General features: G+C 36.1%; 2 protein-coding genes across 2 annotated transcripts; both read right to left on the bottom strand.

Moving 5' to 3' along the window:
• Positions 1–372: 372 nt before the first annotated feature.
• Positions 373–3,460, bottom strand: rx3 (retinal homeobox gene 3). The gene is given in 3 exon segments (NM_001104904.1): positions 373–1,413; positions 2,663–2,859; positions 3,017–3,460. Coding segments are annotated over 3 exon segments (879 nt in total). The 5' UTR covers positions 3,264–3,460; the 3' UTR covers positions 373–978.
• A 3,439-nt stretch (positions 3,461–6,899) lies between these two features.
• cplx4a (complexin 4a) lies at positions 6,900–12,108 on the bottom strand. The gene is made up of 3 exons (XM_004074715.5): positions 11,815–12,108; positions 10,239–10,326; positions 6,900–7,830 (listed from the first exon to the last, which is right to left on the bottom strand). The coding sequence occupies exons 1-3, from the start codon at positions 11,976–11,978 to the stop codon at positions 7,603–7,605; spliced, it is 480 nt and encodes a 159-aa protein (XP_004074763.1). The 5' UTR covers positions 11,979–12,108; the 3' UTR covers positions 6,900–7,602.
• Between the last annotated feature and the right edge of the window lie 1,039 nt (positions 12,109–13,147).

The raw sequence follows: 13,147 nt of genomic DNA, 5'->3' as shown, positions 1-13,147 counted from the left end.
GTTAACCATTTTTGTCTTTATCTCCTACGAGACGATGGCAAACAATAGAAAAATCCTAATTGAAACAGCTTGGCTGAACACAAACTTTCTCTAAAAGTGAAAGGAAGATTTTTCACTCTACTTCACTTTACTCATTCCTCACGGATGATTGGTGCACAATAGAAGAGCAAGCCACTTTCGCCCCCATTACCAATCTAATCCCGGGAGCGAATAGGATACAGTTTACAGGAGTTAATGAGGAGGAAATAAGTGGGTTGAGAGACCCTTTTAGTAAAACTGAGAGAGGAAGTCTACAAGTTTAAACCACTTTAGAATAATAAGCCCACCACATTTAAAAGGGCTACTTTAAATTAAACGATTAAACCCAATTTCTTTTGTTGATATTCTTTATTTTTTAACGTGACAAGGAAAAATATATAGATATTGATCAAAAACTTCCAGAATACTTAGTCAAAATCTTTAGTTTAATTTTTAGTTACACTTTTTTTTTTGAAAAAATAGATTCTGTCGTAAATATAAGTAAATCTCAAATGACCCACTGTGGTTTTCAGTTTATTTGCTTCCCATAGTGCAGTTTTTTCTAAAGTAAACAAAATTTTCTTTTAATTTCTACAAGAATAAAAGGTGAAGAAATTAAGCAAAAGGAGATCTCTTTCTCTAGTATGAATAGAAAGAAACATATCTATAACATATAACACAGTTTGGAGACAGGGCAAAGTGAATAAAAAACAACAACTTTACAGTAAAACAATGCACAGAGATGATACAGTAAAAGAAAAATACAATGGAAAGTTCAGTCCTGGTTATATGTATAGTTCCTGCTGCCTCTGCAGGAGTTTTCTTCCAGTTTTGGGTAAAGAAATCAAGAGTCCTGACAACATTTCCTCTCAATAATCCAATCTCCAGGAACACAAAGTTATTTTATTGGAAAATGTTCCATTCTGGGCGTCTCAGGAGATTTTGAGGCTCCTCTCGGCGTCACCACGTTTTCCCAAAGGACTGAATGTGTTCCTTGGCCTTCATCCTCAGTGAAGCAATACTAGAGTTCCGCGGGTCTGATGAGCACTGGTATGCTGGGGGTGGGGGACACATGGAGCTTATGTGGGGCAGGTGAGGGCTGTGTCCCAAGCTAGGGGAGTTGAATAAGGAGGTCGGCAAGGAAGAAGGCATCGAAGGCGGAGGCGGAGTGTAAGCTCCCGGGAGGCCCTGCGAGCTGCTGATGAAGCCCGGCAGAGACTGCAGGGAGGCGGAGGTGGTGATCGGGCCAGAAAGCCAGGGGTCCAGCTGCAGCCCGGAGCCGGTGGGGGAGCGGCTGAAGGAGAGCAAAGATGAGGGAGTGTCCTGCAGCTTGATGGAGCTCACTTCAAGCTTCTCCTGGCGTCGCCACTTTGCCCGCCGATTTTGAAACCAAACCTATAATGGAATAGAAGAAAAAAATAATGATGGTTTAAAAAAATTAATTTAGTTTACTTTTAAAAGCGTCTTTGAGACTCAAAGCCTTTTTATTGACAGTCTCATATGACAAATATAACGCTACATGACGTTAAATTCTTTTACATATGAAGAGTGAAATAAAAGCTATTAAAAATATACAATTTACAAGGAATTTAAACATATATCTTTTAGAGCACACAGTTAAAAAACAGATCAAATGTAACTGAAACATTTGGCAACTTTTCTGTTTGGCAAAATTAGAACCGAAATCCAAATTTTTTGCTTTCACTCTTTAAATTTAATAAAAGCCTATTTAAGCAAATCCGTGGTAACTTTTTTTTTAAGTAGGCCTTTCTTAAAACAAACATATTATTTTATTTTCAAACTGCTTGTATGAAGGCAAGGTTTGGCCCCTTCCATTTTATTTTAAACTATTTTTTAAACCAGGGGCTGACCACAATGAGAACAATAACACCATTTTTTGTTTGTGAAAAAATGATTTCATAAGACAAGAGACTTGTCTTGGTTGAAGTGCATCAGATGTGGTGCTCAGTAAAGAAACAAGAGATTTTTAAAATTCAAATCTGTCAGCAAAATAGATTGTGAGCTTGTTATTTTTTTATGATTTTTTTGTAAAAATAAAAGCAAAATGTTCAAATACACTGAAGCTGCTAATTCAAGTATCTTAAATATTTGAGTAACAATAAGAATTTAAAGAATTGCAATTTTTGGGCTTGAAAAACAATTTGATCAGACTTAAAAATAGTTAATATAAATATATATCTATGTCAGTTTTGTATTTTCAAGTAGAAATTAAAGTTTATTTGGTTCTTAAAACTTCACATTTTGACTACTCTTAAACAATTGAACCACACAGGGCTGCGCTGAAGCAACATGCTTCCAAAAAAACAATAAACAAGATTAAAGATCAAAACATAAAATTGTCAGAAACATTTGTTCTTTTTCTTTATTCTTTCAGAGGAATGTGGTATTCCAAATAAGATCAGGGGTGCAAAAGTGGCCCCATGCAGGTTCAATGGAGATGGGACCCCTGCTTTAGAGCTTTTTCAAGACTGTTTTAGTTGAAAGAGGTTCGTTTAACGTGTTCAAAACTAATTTTTTTTAGGTTACATTGGAATAAATACAAATAATGTGTGGAAGCAAAAGTTTATATATGAGTAATCTGAAGGAGCAGAGGTCCTTCCAGCCGGAACAGGTGAGCACTCACCTGCACGCGGACCTCCGGCAGGTTGACCTTCAGGGCCAGCTCCTCTCTGCTGTACACGTCCGGATAGTGGGATTTCTCAAAGGCCCGCTCCAGTTCGTGGAGCTGGTATGTGGTAAAGGTGGTTCGGTTCCGGCGGTGTTTCTTCTTCTGGGTTTCATCGTCGGAGAGTTTCCCGTCTCTGTCCGGTGAGTCCGGCGCTGTGAGGAGAGCAGAGCGCGCAAAGAACCAGGCAGGGGACAACAGAAATATGAGTGATTGTCGAAATTTCTTCAAATGTGATTTTGTGTTATTTAATGGGCTGATTTGAGTAAAAGTAAATAGAACATAAAACCCCTTAAACTTGTCCTGACTCACCGCAGCTGTCAGGGAAAGGCGCTTTCTTGGTTTGCATCACAGCAACAGCCCCGCTGCGCTCTGCGTCTTTTTCCGTCAGATTGTAGGAGGCGGACTTGTGGAAGATAGTGTCCTCTTTAAACCCCAGAATGGCCTCGATGCTGTGGACGGTGGCCGGGTTGCTCCCCGGACTCTGGACGGGGCGTGCGGGGGGAGACGTGCGCTCATCCGCCATCAGAACCTGTGAAGCTGATCCCAGGAGCCACATTTGTCTAAAAAGGAACTTAAAAATTAAACAAGCTTGTGAAAACCCAAGTTTCAAAACTTTATCTGGTCTATGTTGCGTCCTATCCAAGTGGATGCTGGAGGAAAGTTGCGCAAAAGATGCGCATCAGGGGTAGAGCATCTCCAGTCGTGTTTTAAAGACCCCCCCTGGGCATGTGGCAACCCCCTGGTCCACGTCAGAGAAGGGACGTCCTGTTGGATTTGCTCCTCTCCTGCCGGGCTTTAAGGGGTAACCGTGGGCGCATGCCCCACAGCTCCTCCCCAAGTGCACCATGCAGGCTCTAAACCGACTTACATAAATCTTAAAACCATCTTTTCCATTCCTCCAGATGTCATGCATGTCAGTATGGGAAAAAGAGGGCGATTAGGCGCACAGATTAAGGTGCAACAAATCATAATTACAAGATTTCTGAAGAGGACAGGATTGCAAGATGAAAGCTTAATATTCAATCAAATCGTCAAGATATTGGCTGCCAAAAAGAAGCATCCCATAATTTTATAAATACAATCAATAACATTCTGAATAAATTTACCAATAATATAAAACAAACAAGCTATTATTCCTGACCCCCCCCCCCCCCCCCTAAAAAACACAACACAACACATTGGTGTTGCGTCAAATGGGTTGACAAAGCACAAACAATAACAATTTGAGGCAAAAGACACTTAACAGAAAACAAAGATTGACAGCAGTGTGGTAATCCTGCTTAAGGGGATTACATTATTTTACTCAAAAGAGTTAAAACCCCTTAAACTATTTAGCCTTTCCTAATTAAAGAAGATGACCTTTGTTTGCCTAATGAGGGGAGCGGGGGTACTCAGAGAAAAAGACCTGCTGAAAAATTAAAGAAAGTGAAGGAAAGTGCACACTTTTTTTTAGTTTGACACATCAGTGCTTTATGAGAAACACTTTTTATGTTCGGACTGTTATACTCATACTCTGAACTTAATTGGCTCAATGCTGAGTTCTGGTTCACTACTATACAGCTGACACATGATACCAGTATACTCACAAAGATAACACAAGATTTGTTTTTTTCAACTTTTAGCTGGATTTTCATTAGATATATCCTTCATCATCAGAAAGACGTGTTCATTTATGTAACTACACACACATACATTTCAACACTTGCATGTCAGTACTACACTTTTTTTTGTTTACAGATATTATTTTTGAGCTTAATAAGGGGTGGGTCGAAGGAAAACAATTACTTTTTCCTTTACTTCTTCAGGACTTTTTCTCTGATCTGATCTGTGGCTGACTTTTGATAACCCTTTAAAATTTGTCTTTTTCTTTTACACAAAATCACTCAATTTTTGGATTTAAACAAAATCTAACTTAACGTGTCTCCGTCATTTTATATTCACGGCATGATTTGATTTGTTTTTACGATTCATTAGTTATGTATCAATGAAAGGGAAGAAGAGCATCAGAGAAACTGAGACAAACATCATCAAAGTTGTGTTACAACTGATTTGAACCCATATCAGTGTAACAGAAGAACATCAGAAATGTGTTCTGTGGTCCACTTGGTCTGCAGTGTATCCCACATAGTGTACTTTTAATTTACTACTTTAATTCTCGTAATTTTACTTTCGTTTTTTTTTTTTTTTTTGATGGCCCTAAAACTCTGTCTTAGGGTTGTTATGGATTAAAAGTTTTATTATTTTTTTTAAATTTCTTTCAGAAAAATCATCTTAAAAACAAGTTAAAGATCAGTTAAAAGATCAAGTTAAAAAACAGTTTTTCTGTTTGTTTGTTTGTGTATGCATCAGGATTGATAGTCGTCACTGCAGTTGACTAGTATGAATCATTATCAAAAAAAGAAGTTTAATTCTCCCCCCCATGACTGGATCCAAATATTATACTAATGACAGAATACACTCAAAAAACGTTCACTTTGAATGAACATAAAAAAATTATGGAAAGGATTTCCACATGATTAGATTGCGTTACTTTAACAAAAATGAATCATGTTGGTCCTACTTAATGTATTTAGGTTGGCTCAACTTAATATATTTAGGTTGGGTCAACTTAATGTATTTAGGTTCAATCTAATAAATTTAAGTTGATTCAATTTAAATAGAGCAGTTGCACCCAACTTTAAATTGATATTGTTGCTCACTCTAAAAAGAAAAAAGTTGATCCAATTTAATTGAATCACTTCAATTGGTCACACATAAGAAAATTAAGTTTATTTAACTTAAATTTCTATTTTTTTCTTTAATTTTATTTACACATCTGTAATTGGTACGTTGTTCCAATGTTACAACCAATGGGTCTTTTAATTTTCACATCAAAGACATGAATTACCCAGCAAAGTCCCACATCACAAGACAGGAGCTCAATTACCACGAACTCTGTGTTAAGTATTGGAACATTAGCAGTTTGCCACACAAGGGGGTTGGTCATCATCCTCTACCAAACTTTAACTCATGGTGCAAAAAAAAAATAAACATAACAGTTTAAATCACTAGTTAAAACAGAGTAAAACAGCTAGACAATAAAACCCAGGGACAAAAACTCACACTTAAACCCCAATCTGCCCAGATAGACAAAGAAAATGGTATCCCACAATTCCTTGCGATTACTAATGCATCCAATTTAATGGTATCATGTTGGATCAACATGATTGAAATTAGTAACTTTTAAATGGATTATTTTTATGTACAATCGACATCATTCATTCACGTAAGATTTACAAACATAACATTTTCTGGTTGAAATGACAAGTTACTTTTTCGTTAACTTAATTGGCTGGTAATTTCCTTTTTTTGAGTGTAATTTGATCAAAAATGCAGATTTTTTTGCGGTTGTTGTTTTACATTATAAAATATGAGGATGAGATTTTCTGCTTTCAAATACCTGTTTGATTGAGTTTTAACCTTACTATTGAACTTGAATGTTTTTACGGAGCATTCTCCCAACATTTGAACCTTTTTAAAACAAACAGGTGTTGTTAGGGGTTTTATGAGTTGGTTAAACTAGGGGGCATGCTGTCACTCAGTCAGTACCTGTGTCTATCTTGGAGATTGGTCTTTCTCTCCACATCAGAGGTCTTTAGGATTTTCACTTAAATCTTCACTTAAAACCCACTTCTATTCACTGGCTTCCAAACTTAGTGCAGCTTGATATCTATCCTTGTGAAAAATTGTTTATTATTATCATCTCTTTTTTTTTAATTGTTGCCATATAAAGTGGACATGCAGTTACTTGTTTTAGCCACATGTTGACAGCATCAAATGTTGAAAACTTTCTGGGGTGACTCTGAGGAAAACTCATGTAAATTATGAGGATTTCTCCCACTTGGCTCCTCAATTTTCTTAAAAAAGGCAAAGAAATTATTCTGTCTGCAGAGTGATGAACAGCAGAGGAAGGCAGCACTGATGAAATCAGCAGGGTCTTGGATCAAAGGTTAATGCGAAATTTGGCTCATAACCCCACTATACCTCCCAATTATGTTTGGATAGTTCCCAATTTATTTAAGATCTATTTATTTTTCCCTCTGTTATGCTGGATTTGTTTATAAAAGGGATTATTTAGCTGCCGGATTGAAATATTCACAGCCCAATATGTATGTCTTTGTAAACTAGAGCTATATACATCTTTATAAACACCTTTTTTTTAGTCAATATACAACTTTATTTAAATATTAGAGTCATTTTGTCAGCATTGTATTCCTTCAAGCACTTCACAAATGGTTATGTACATTTTAGTCATCGTTCTGCTTTCTATAGAGTTTGTGCAAAATTGCAAACACCTTAGCAAATATTACAGGTACTAAAGATGCAGTGAAGATGTCAAAACTTGAAATGATCACCAGCTTTTGTCAACATCACATCAGAGAAACTAAATATCATGATCCAAACACCACATACAGATTAGAAAAAAAAGAAACAAACATCTAGATGAACAGATAAAATAAAAGGTAAATAAAAATACTTAGATAGGATTGAGTTTTTATCAGAATGTCTCTGTATTTTATTTTTTAATAATTTGATTCAAATTCAAACTTTAATAATAAAATCACTCATCATGTGAAAAAAGAAACGAGTGTTTTCTCACACAAAGATGGGGTTAAGCATTGACATTTAGAATGTAAATAACTATATTTTTAAAGTTATTTTCAATACGTAATGATTTGACAAATGTTTATACCATATAAGGAAAATGTGTCAATGAGTAAGCTCTTTACAGACTTTTTTATACAGTTTATCTGTACATATGTCCAGAAACAGGTGAAATTATGACATATAAACAAATATTTTCATGGTCATTTTGTTTCCCCTCTTCCCCACAAGCTACACCCCTCAGCTATTGTTCACATGACGGAGCACTTCTCTTCTGCTTTGCTTTTCAGCTCGGTGACGGTGGCCGAGGCCTTCTCTTTCAGCTGATCCATGTCCATATTCTGCAAGTTTTGAATCTGGCCCATGAGGGAGTCCTTGCCCTCCTCCTCTGTGGCATCTTCGTCCACCATCTTCAGAAGCTCCTCTGGAACGTCCACGTCGTCCCCGGCCATCTCAATCATGTTCTCGTCCTGCTCGCTCTACATCAGGGGAAAAGAAGGTGGAATCATGAGAAACCACTAGTAAACTCGCCGGAGGCATTTTGAAACCCACACTTCAGAATTATTCCGTTTTTTTTTATTTTTTAGACCACTTCTCATCTTTTTGTTCCAATGAAATCTAATCTAAAGATCATTTTGTTGACCTGTGTCTAAAAACAAGTCTGAAAAATATTTTTTTCATCCTGCGAACAATAGATTAAACTCGGCATAGAGACATTCCGGTAAGCTTTCATTGTGTTGCATCACTTGTGTGTTTGTCTTGCAGGATTTAACAAAAGGTAATTGACAGGATAAGCTCGTAGCCTTACTGCTTAGCTTTCTTTGCTGACTTCTAATATGACAAATCAAAGGCTGAGAGTAAACACATTAAACAATCAGATTATTTTCTGATACATTATATTTATTTATTCATTTATTTATTTAAGAATAAAGTTTGAGTCAAGTTTAATTCTGGATTAGAAGCAAAAAATGATCCAAACAAGGAGTCAAACTAAGATCACTGAATTATTTGATATATTCTTGCTTTCTGAAATGACTACATTTAAAAATGTGCTTAAAATATCCAACCACTTCGTATCTTCATTAGCGGTTCATTAAGTTCTATGCTGTAACTACTTTAAACTTCAATCTGTGGGATTATCTTGGACACGGTTTAGCCTTTGCAGTAAGAGCGGAAACAATTGTCTAAATTTATCTCCCATAGAGATCCTAGTTCTGGTTCACACTTTCTCTAGGAAAATTCCACTTTTTTTTAAATTTACAGTTCTTAAAATGCACTTTTAAAAATAAACTGTTATATTCACAAATGTAAAGATTAACCACATAAATCCGATTTAAATAAAATGTGTAAATATTTACTTAGATTAATGTAAAATGTGACAGACTAAATCAAAGAAAAACTCATTTTTTTTTACAAAAACAAATAACCGACCATCTTCTTAGTGATTTTGTCAACATTTTTTTCAGATCAAAAACATAAATACTCCAATATATTTTTGATTTTACAGTAATTAGCTTAGAAAATGTCATACCTTTTGTGCTCCTTCCATTATAATAAATGTTCCGTCAAAAGTCCTATAAGACCCTATGCTTTTTCAGTTTCAATCAAACAAATCAAATCAAATCAAATCTTGGTGATTCTTGCAGTGGCCTGTCCCTGCCTGGTTTTCTTCCGTGATCCTGGAACACCTGTTCTGTGGCATTTGGCTTCCCAAGCTTCAAGGTGTAATGTGGGACGTCCAGGCTGACGTCTCCTGAACCCTGAGTGAATGTCACTCTAGCTAATCTTCAGCATGTCACCCGCTGTTCTTCAAGCTGCAGCTGCCAAGTGCTGCTGCTGTTGGAGAAGATGAAGAGCTACAGATACTTCTGCTCCGCTCCTGAATTCTGCTTCTGCTGCCACAAGAGGCTAAAACCATAAAATGGAACATTTGATTTTTATCAGTCCTTTCTACGTTTGATGTTATTTTTTTTGCTAGTATAATTAAAGACAGCATTTCAAAAACTGATATAACAGTTACATATATTTACCTCAAAGCAGACATAAAATAACCGTCCAAACAGAAAGGTGGATTTTGCTCAAGAAACTTCTAAGTTTTTTTTGCAAACATCTCCAATATGTGTGTTTTTTTTTGTTTGCTTTTTTTTTTCAAATTAAGACTTGAAAATTTTGAAAATTCTCATTAATCTTTAAATCAAGAAAATAAACTTGCAAGGAAAAAGAAAAACAGAAAAATCATCAATAAATTTATTGCACAATTTGTCAAATACAACAGTTTCTTTATGCAGTTTTTCAGGTTCATAATGTAATTTTTGGAATAATAAAGTGACAATTCACGGCTAAAGTTGCAACAAATCGACATACCCTTAGCAAAATGTAGTTTATTTACCCTAAAAGTATACTTAGTCAATACTAAAAGTGAGGCAGTATTCTTCAAGTTTAATTATGTATATATAGTAAACTTAACACTTTCCAATTTAGTCTAAAGAAGTATTCAGTTAGTATACTTACTACTCTACATGTACGGTCTGTGGTATACTTATACTCAAGTATACTTAATAAAATAAACTTCAAATGTACTACTTTTTGCAAATGGTAGGGGTGTTAATTTCTTTTTAAAAGCTGCTTAAGATCACTAAAATGTTCTATTTATAATTTATCAATGCATTTGATTGAAGAAGCCTAAAAATGAGTACATTTAATGCTTTGCACCATAGCTAACTTTCTGTTTTCCCAGATTTCTAAAAACTGTACCTTAATACAGGCTGTTTTATATGTGTGGGCATCCATGCAAACGGTTAAATTACAAACCTATCTATAAAACATTTGTTATAGATTTTTTATAGCATGGAAAACACACAAAAATGAGAGGTTCTCTGGAGTTTACCTTTGGCAGCCTGTATTTGTCCCTCAGACACACCCTGAGAGTTGCCCTTTCAGCCTTCTTGTGCAAGAAATCTGCATCTCTTTCCATCCTGTACAAGAAAAGGTAAATATAAGCAGCAGTCAAAGAGATTTAACTCTGAACTAAGAGATGTTCTGACATTTTAGATCAATACATTTCCATTAGTGACATACTTCCTTATAGTTTGGTCAATATTGGTTACTCACTTCTCTCTGACAGCTTTCTAGCAACAGTTGGCAAAACATAAGGCCTATCTATCTATCTATCTATCTATCTATCTATCTATCTATCTATCTATCTATCTATCTATCTATCTATCTATCTATCTATCTATCTATCTATCTATCTATCTATCTATCTATCTATCTATCTATCTATCTATCTATCTGTATTGGGAATAAATGGGAAATAAGGGCAAATAGAAATTTGGCATAGTTAATATTTGCAGAACCATCAGCAAACATAATATTTTTTTCTATTGTCTTGTCCTGAATCAATGTTGTTAGTGTGTGACATGTAATGTACTTAATGTACTTTCAACACTTTCCTTAAGTACTTTCCCCTCAGCCAAATAAAGATAGGATTATTGGTCCAGACTAAGGAAAGCAGATTAAAAATCAAGCTAAGACACCACAACTTCTCCATTGAAACACCAACAACAAAAACACAGTGGAGTGAAGTTTCTAGATTTAAATGCTCTCTTAGCGTCATCATACAGATAATCTGACAGTTCATAATCAGATTCCTTTACAGGATTTTTTTCTCCTCTTTCTTTTTATTAGATTAAAACAATTTCCTTGTGGATTGCAGTTTGTCGCTCGTAAGGAGATATAGAAAAGAATGAGTAAAACATTCTTTTTATGGGATCTTTTCCAAAAGAAGCTACGTTTTCCAACATGGCTGAAAAGCTGCATTGATCTGGTTATGTAATACTGGCCAGGGGAGTTTGTTTGTTTCTGTAGAATGCTTCTATTTTTATTTTTTATTTTTAATATTTTAAATCAAAAATTCAGATTAAAAAGTACTTTTAGTATCTCAAGCACAAACGTTAGTTTAGCTATTAAGAAAGGCTGATCAAATGTATTCTTTATTGTGCCAGATTATTCGACCTGCCCATCAAACCTGTTTTTTTTAAACAGAGACAAAAGATTAAAATGTGTCTACTAGAAGAAAACAGGCCCAGTTCTAAATTTGAATAATTTTTCTAACTATATTATCACCATAGCTTCAAAATACAATTGACTGGCTTTTTACGAACAACTATTACATTTTTCCAACTATATATTCCAAATTGAAGAAAACAGAAAAGATGTATCCTCAGATTGCCTCTGCCATGACCTTTAGCATCAGATGAGTGTCAGAACTCCACTTTTTCATTGGAAACTCATGAACTCTGGGGAAAAGTATATTTTCGTAAGTTCTGGATTTGAAGAACAAAGCAGTTTTGAAGTAGAGAGGAGAAATTCAACAATGAGGGAGGTGATGAAGCAGCACATCAAGGTCAGACTGAACACATGCATCAGTCCACAAATGCTGGACTGGTCTTGTATTCACTTACTTTTCCTCCACCAACTGTTTTTGGTACTCTTCATACTCTTCGCGCGTCATCCCTGCAGCTTTGGCTGGATCTGAGGGGGTTGACTCCTCTTCTTTGTCACCTCCGCCACCGAGACCAATTCCTGACAGGGGGTTCCCAATCATGCTCTTGATCAAGAAAGCCATCTCGAGGAGCGTTTACTCTGCGATGAGGGTGGTTTTGGGGAATAAAAATGATATGGCTTCCTGTAGCAGTTAAATCCAGTGGTAGCTCTCTAGCTAACCTGCTGCTTGACTACAGAGTCAAGGACACACTGATGAGAACCAACAGACACAAACACACATACACACACACACGCGCGTTTTGCCTCAGGGCATAATCTGGGTTTAATCCTCCCTGCTCCTCTACACTAAGAGGCAGATGGCCTGTTTTCTCTGTATTTTTAAATCACGAAGTCCTTTTTGGAAATATTTTTAACAAATATTTGGATGCTTTGAACATTTGTTGGAGAAGATTGCCAAAAAGATGAATCAGGCTTTTGAGGGAAAGGTCTCCAAGCTTTTTCTCCTCACTCAGGCCGAGCTGCTTCCAACTGCTGCTTAATCATATTATAGTACAAGCCAGCGCACGTGCAGCAGAGGAGGAGGCAATGTGCAAAGAGGAGCAGGATTACAGTCCTGTTTATCCTCATGATGCCACCCGCCCGTCATGCAGGACCATTGTTCAGTGGGACCGACGCAAAGGTGAAAGAGGAGACAGCGCTCATCTCATCACTGTCATCACGTCTGTGGATCAAACCTCTGCAAAACAATCTTTTTGGTTTTCACCGATTGTAACCTGAAAGCAAAGGTGGAAAAATAATTGCAGTCATTTTGATTACTTTATTATTTTCAGGTATGCTGATTGCTCTGCAGATTAGTGACATTTTGCCAATCTAATATAAGTCCAGAGGGTTTTTAGTTGAACTGTGAAAGATAGAGTGCAATTAAGGACTCACTTTGCAGCAATAGGTCTCTCCCCCCCCCATTTGAGTTGTTTGAAAGAAATTATTGCAAGGATTTGATGATGGTATATTTCTAAAGCAAAATAGTGGTTGTGATTTAAATATATATTTTAAAACTTTTCATCTCTAGGATGATATTTAAAGAGGTGGTGTTCTGTTGTGATCAACTCTTACGCTAGGTTGACATTGGCTTCTGCAACTTGCGTTCAAACGGTCACTTCCAATGAAGTCTATCCAAATGTGTGCTTCACACATCTGCGTTCAAAACTCACGTTTATGAATTCCAATGCAAATTTTTAAGTCAATTATCAGGATCTACAAGGATCAACGCACATTTCTTGGACACACTTT

This window comes from Oryzias latipes, chromosome 12, assembly GCF_053564925.1.
Source record: "Oryzias latipes strain Hd-rR chromosome 12, Olatipes_Hd-rR_3.1".
In the NCBI taxonomy this organism is placed as follows: Eukaryota; Metazoa; Chordata; class Actinopteri; order Beloniformes; family Adrianichthyidae; genus Oryzias; species Oryzias latipes.
Note: the sequence above shows the minus strand (reverse complement) of the source record. Positions and strands in the feature narration are given on the sequence as shown.

Coding starts and splice junctions, on each gene's coding strand:
- cplx4a (XM_004074715.5), bottom strand. CDS start 11,978: ATGGCTTTCTTGATCAAGAGCATGATTGGGAACCCCCTGTCAGGAATT. Junction 10,327..11,814: donor AAACAGTTGGTGGAGGAAAA/GTAAGTGAATAC, acceptor TTTCTTGTACAG/GATGGAAAGAGATGCAGATT. Junction 7,831..10,238: donor ACAAATACAGGCTGCCAAAG/GTAAACTCCAGA, acceptor CCCCTGATGTAG/AGCGAGCAGGACGAGAACAT.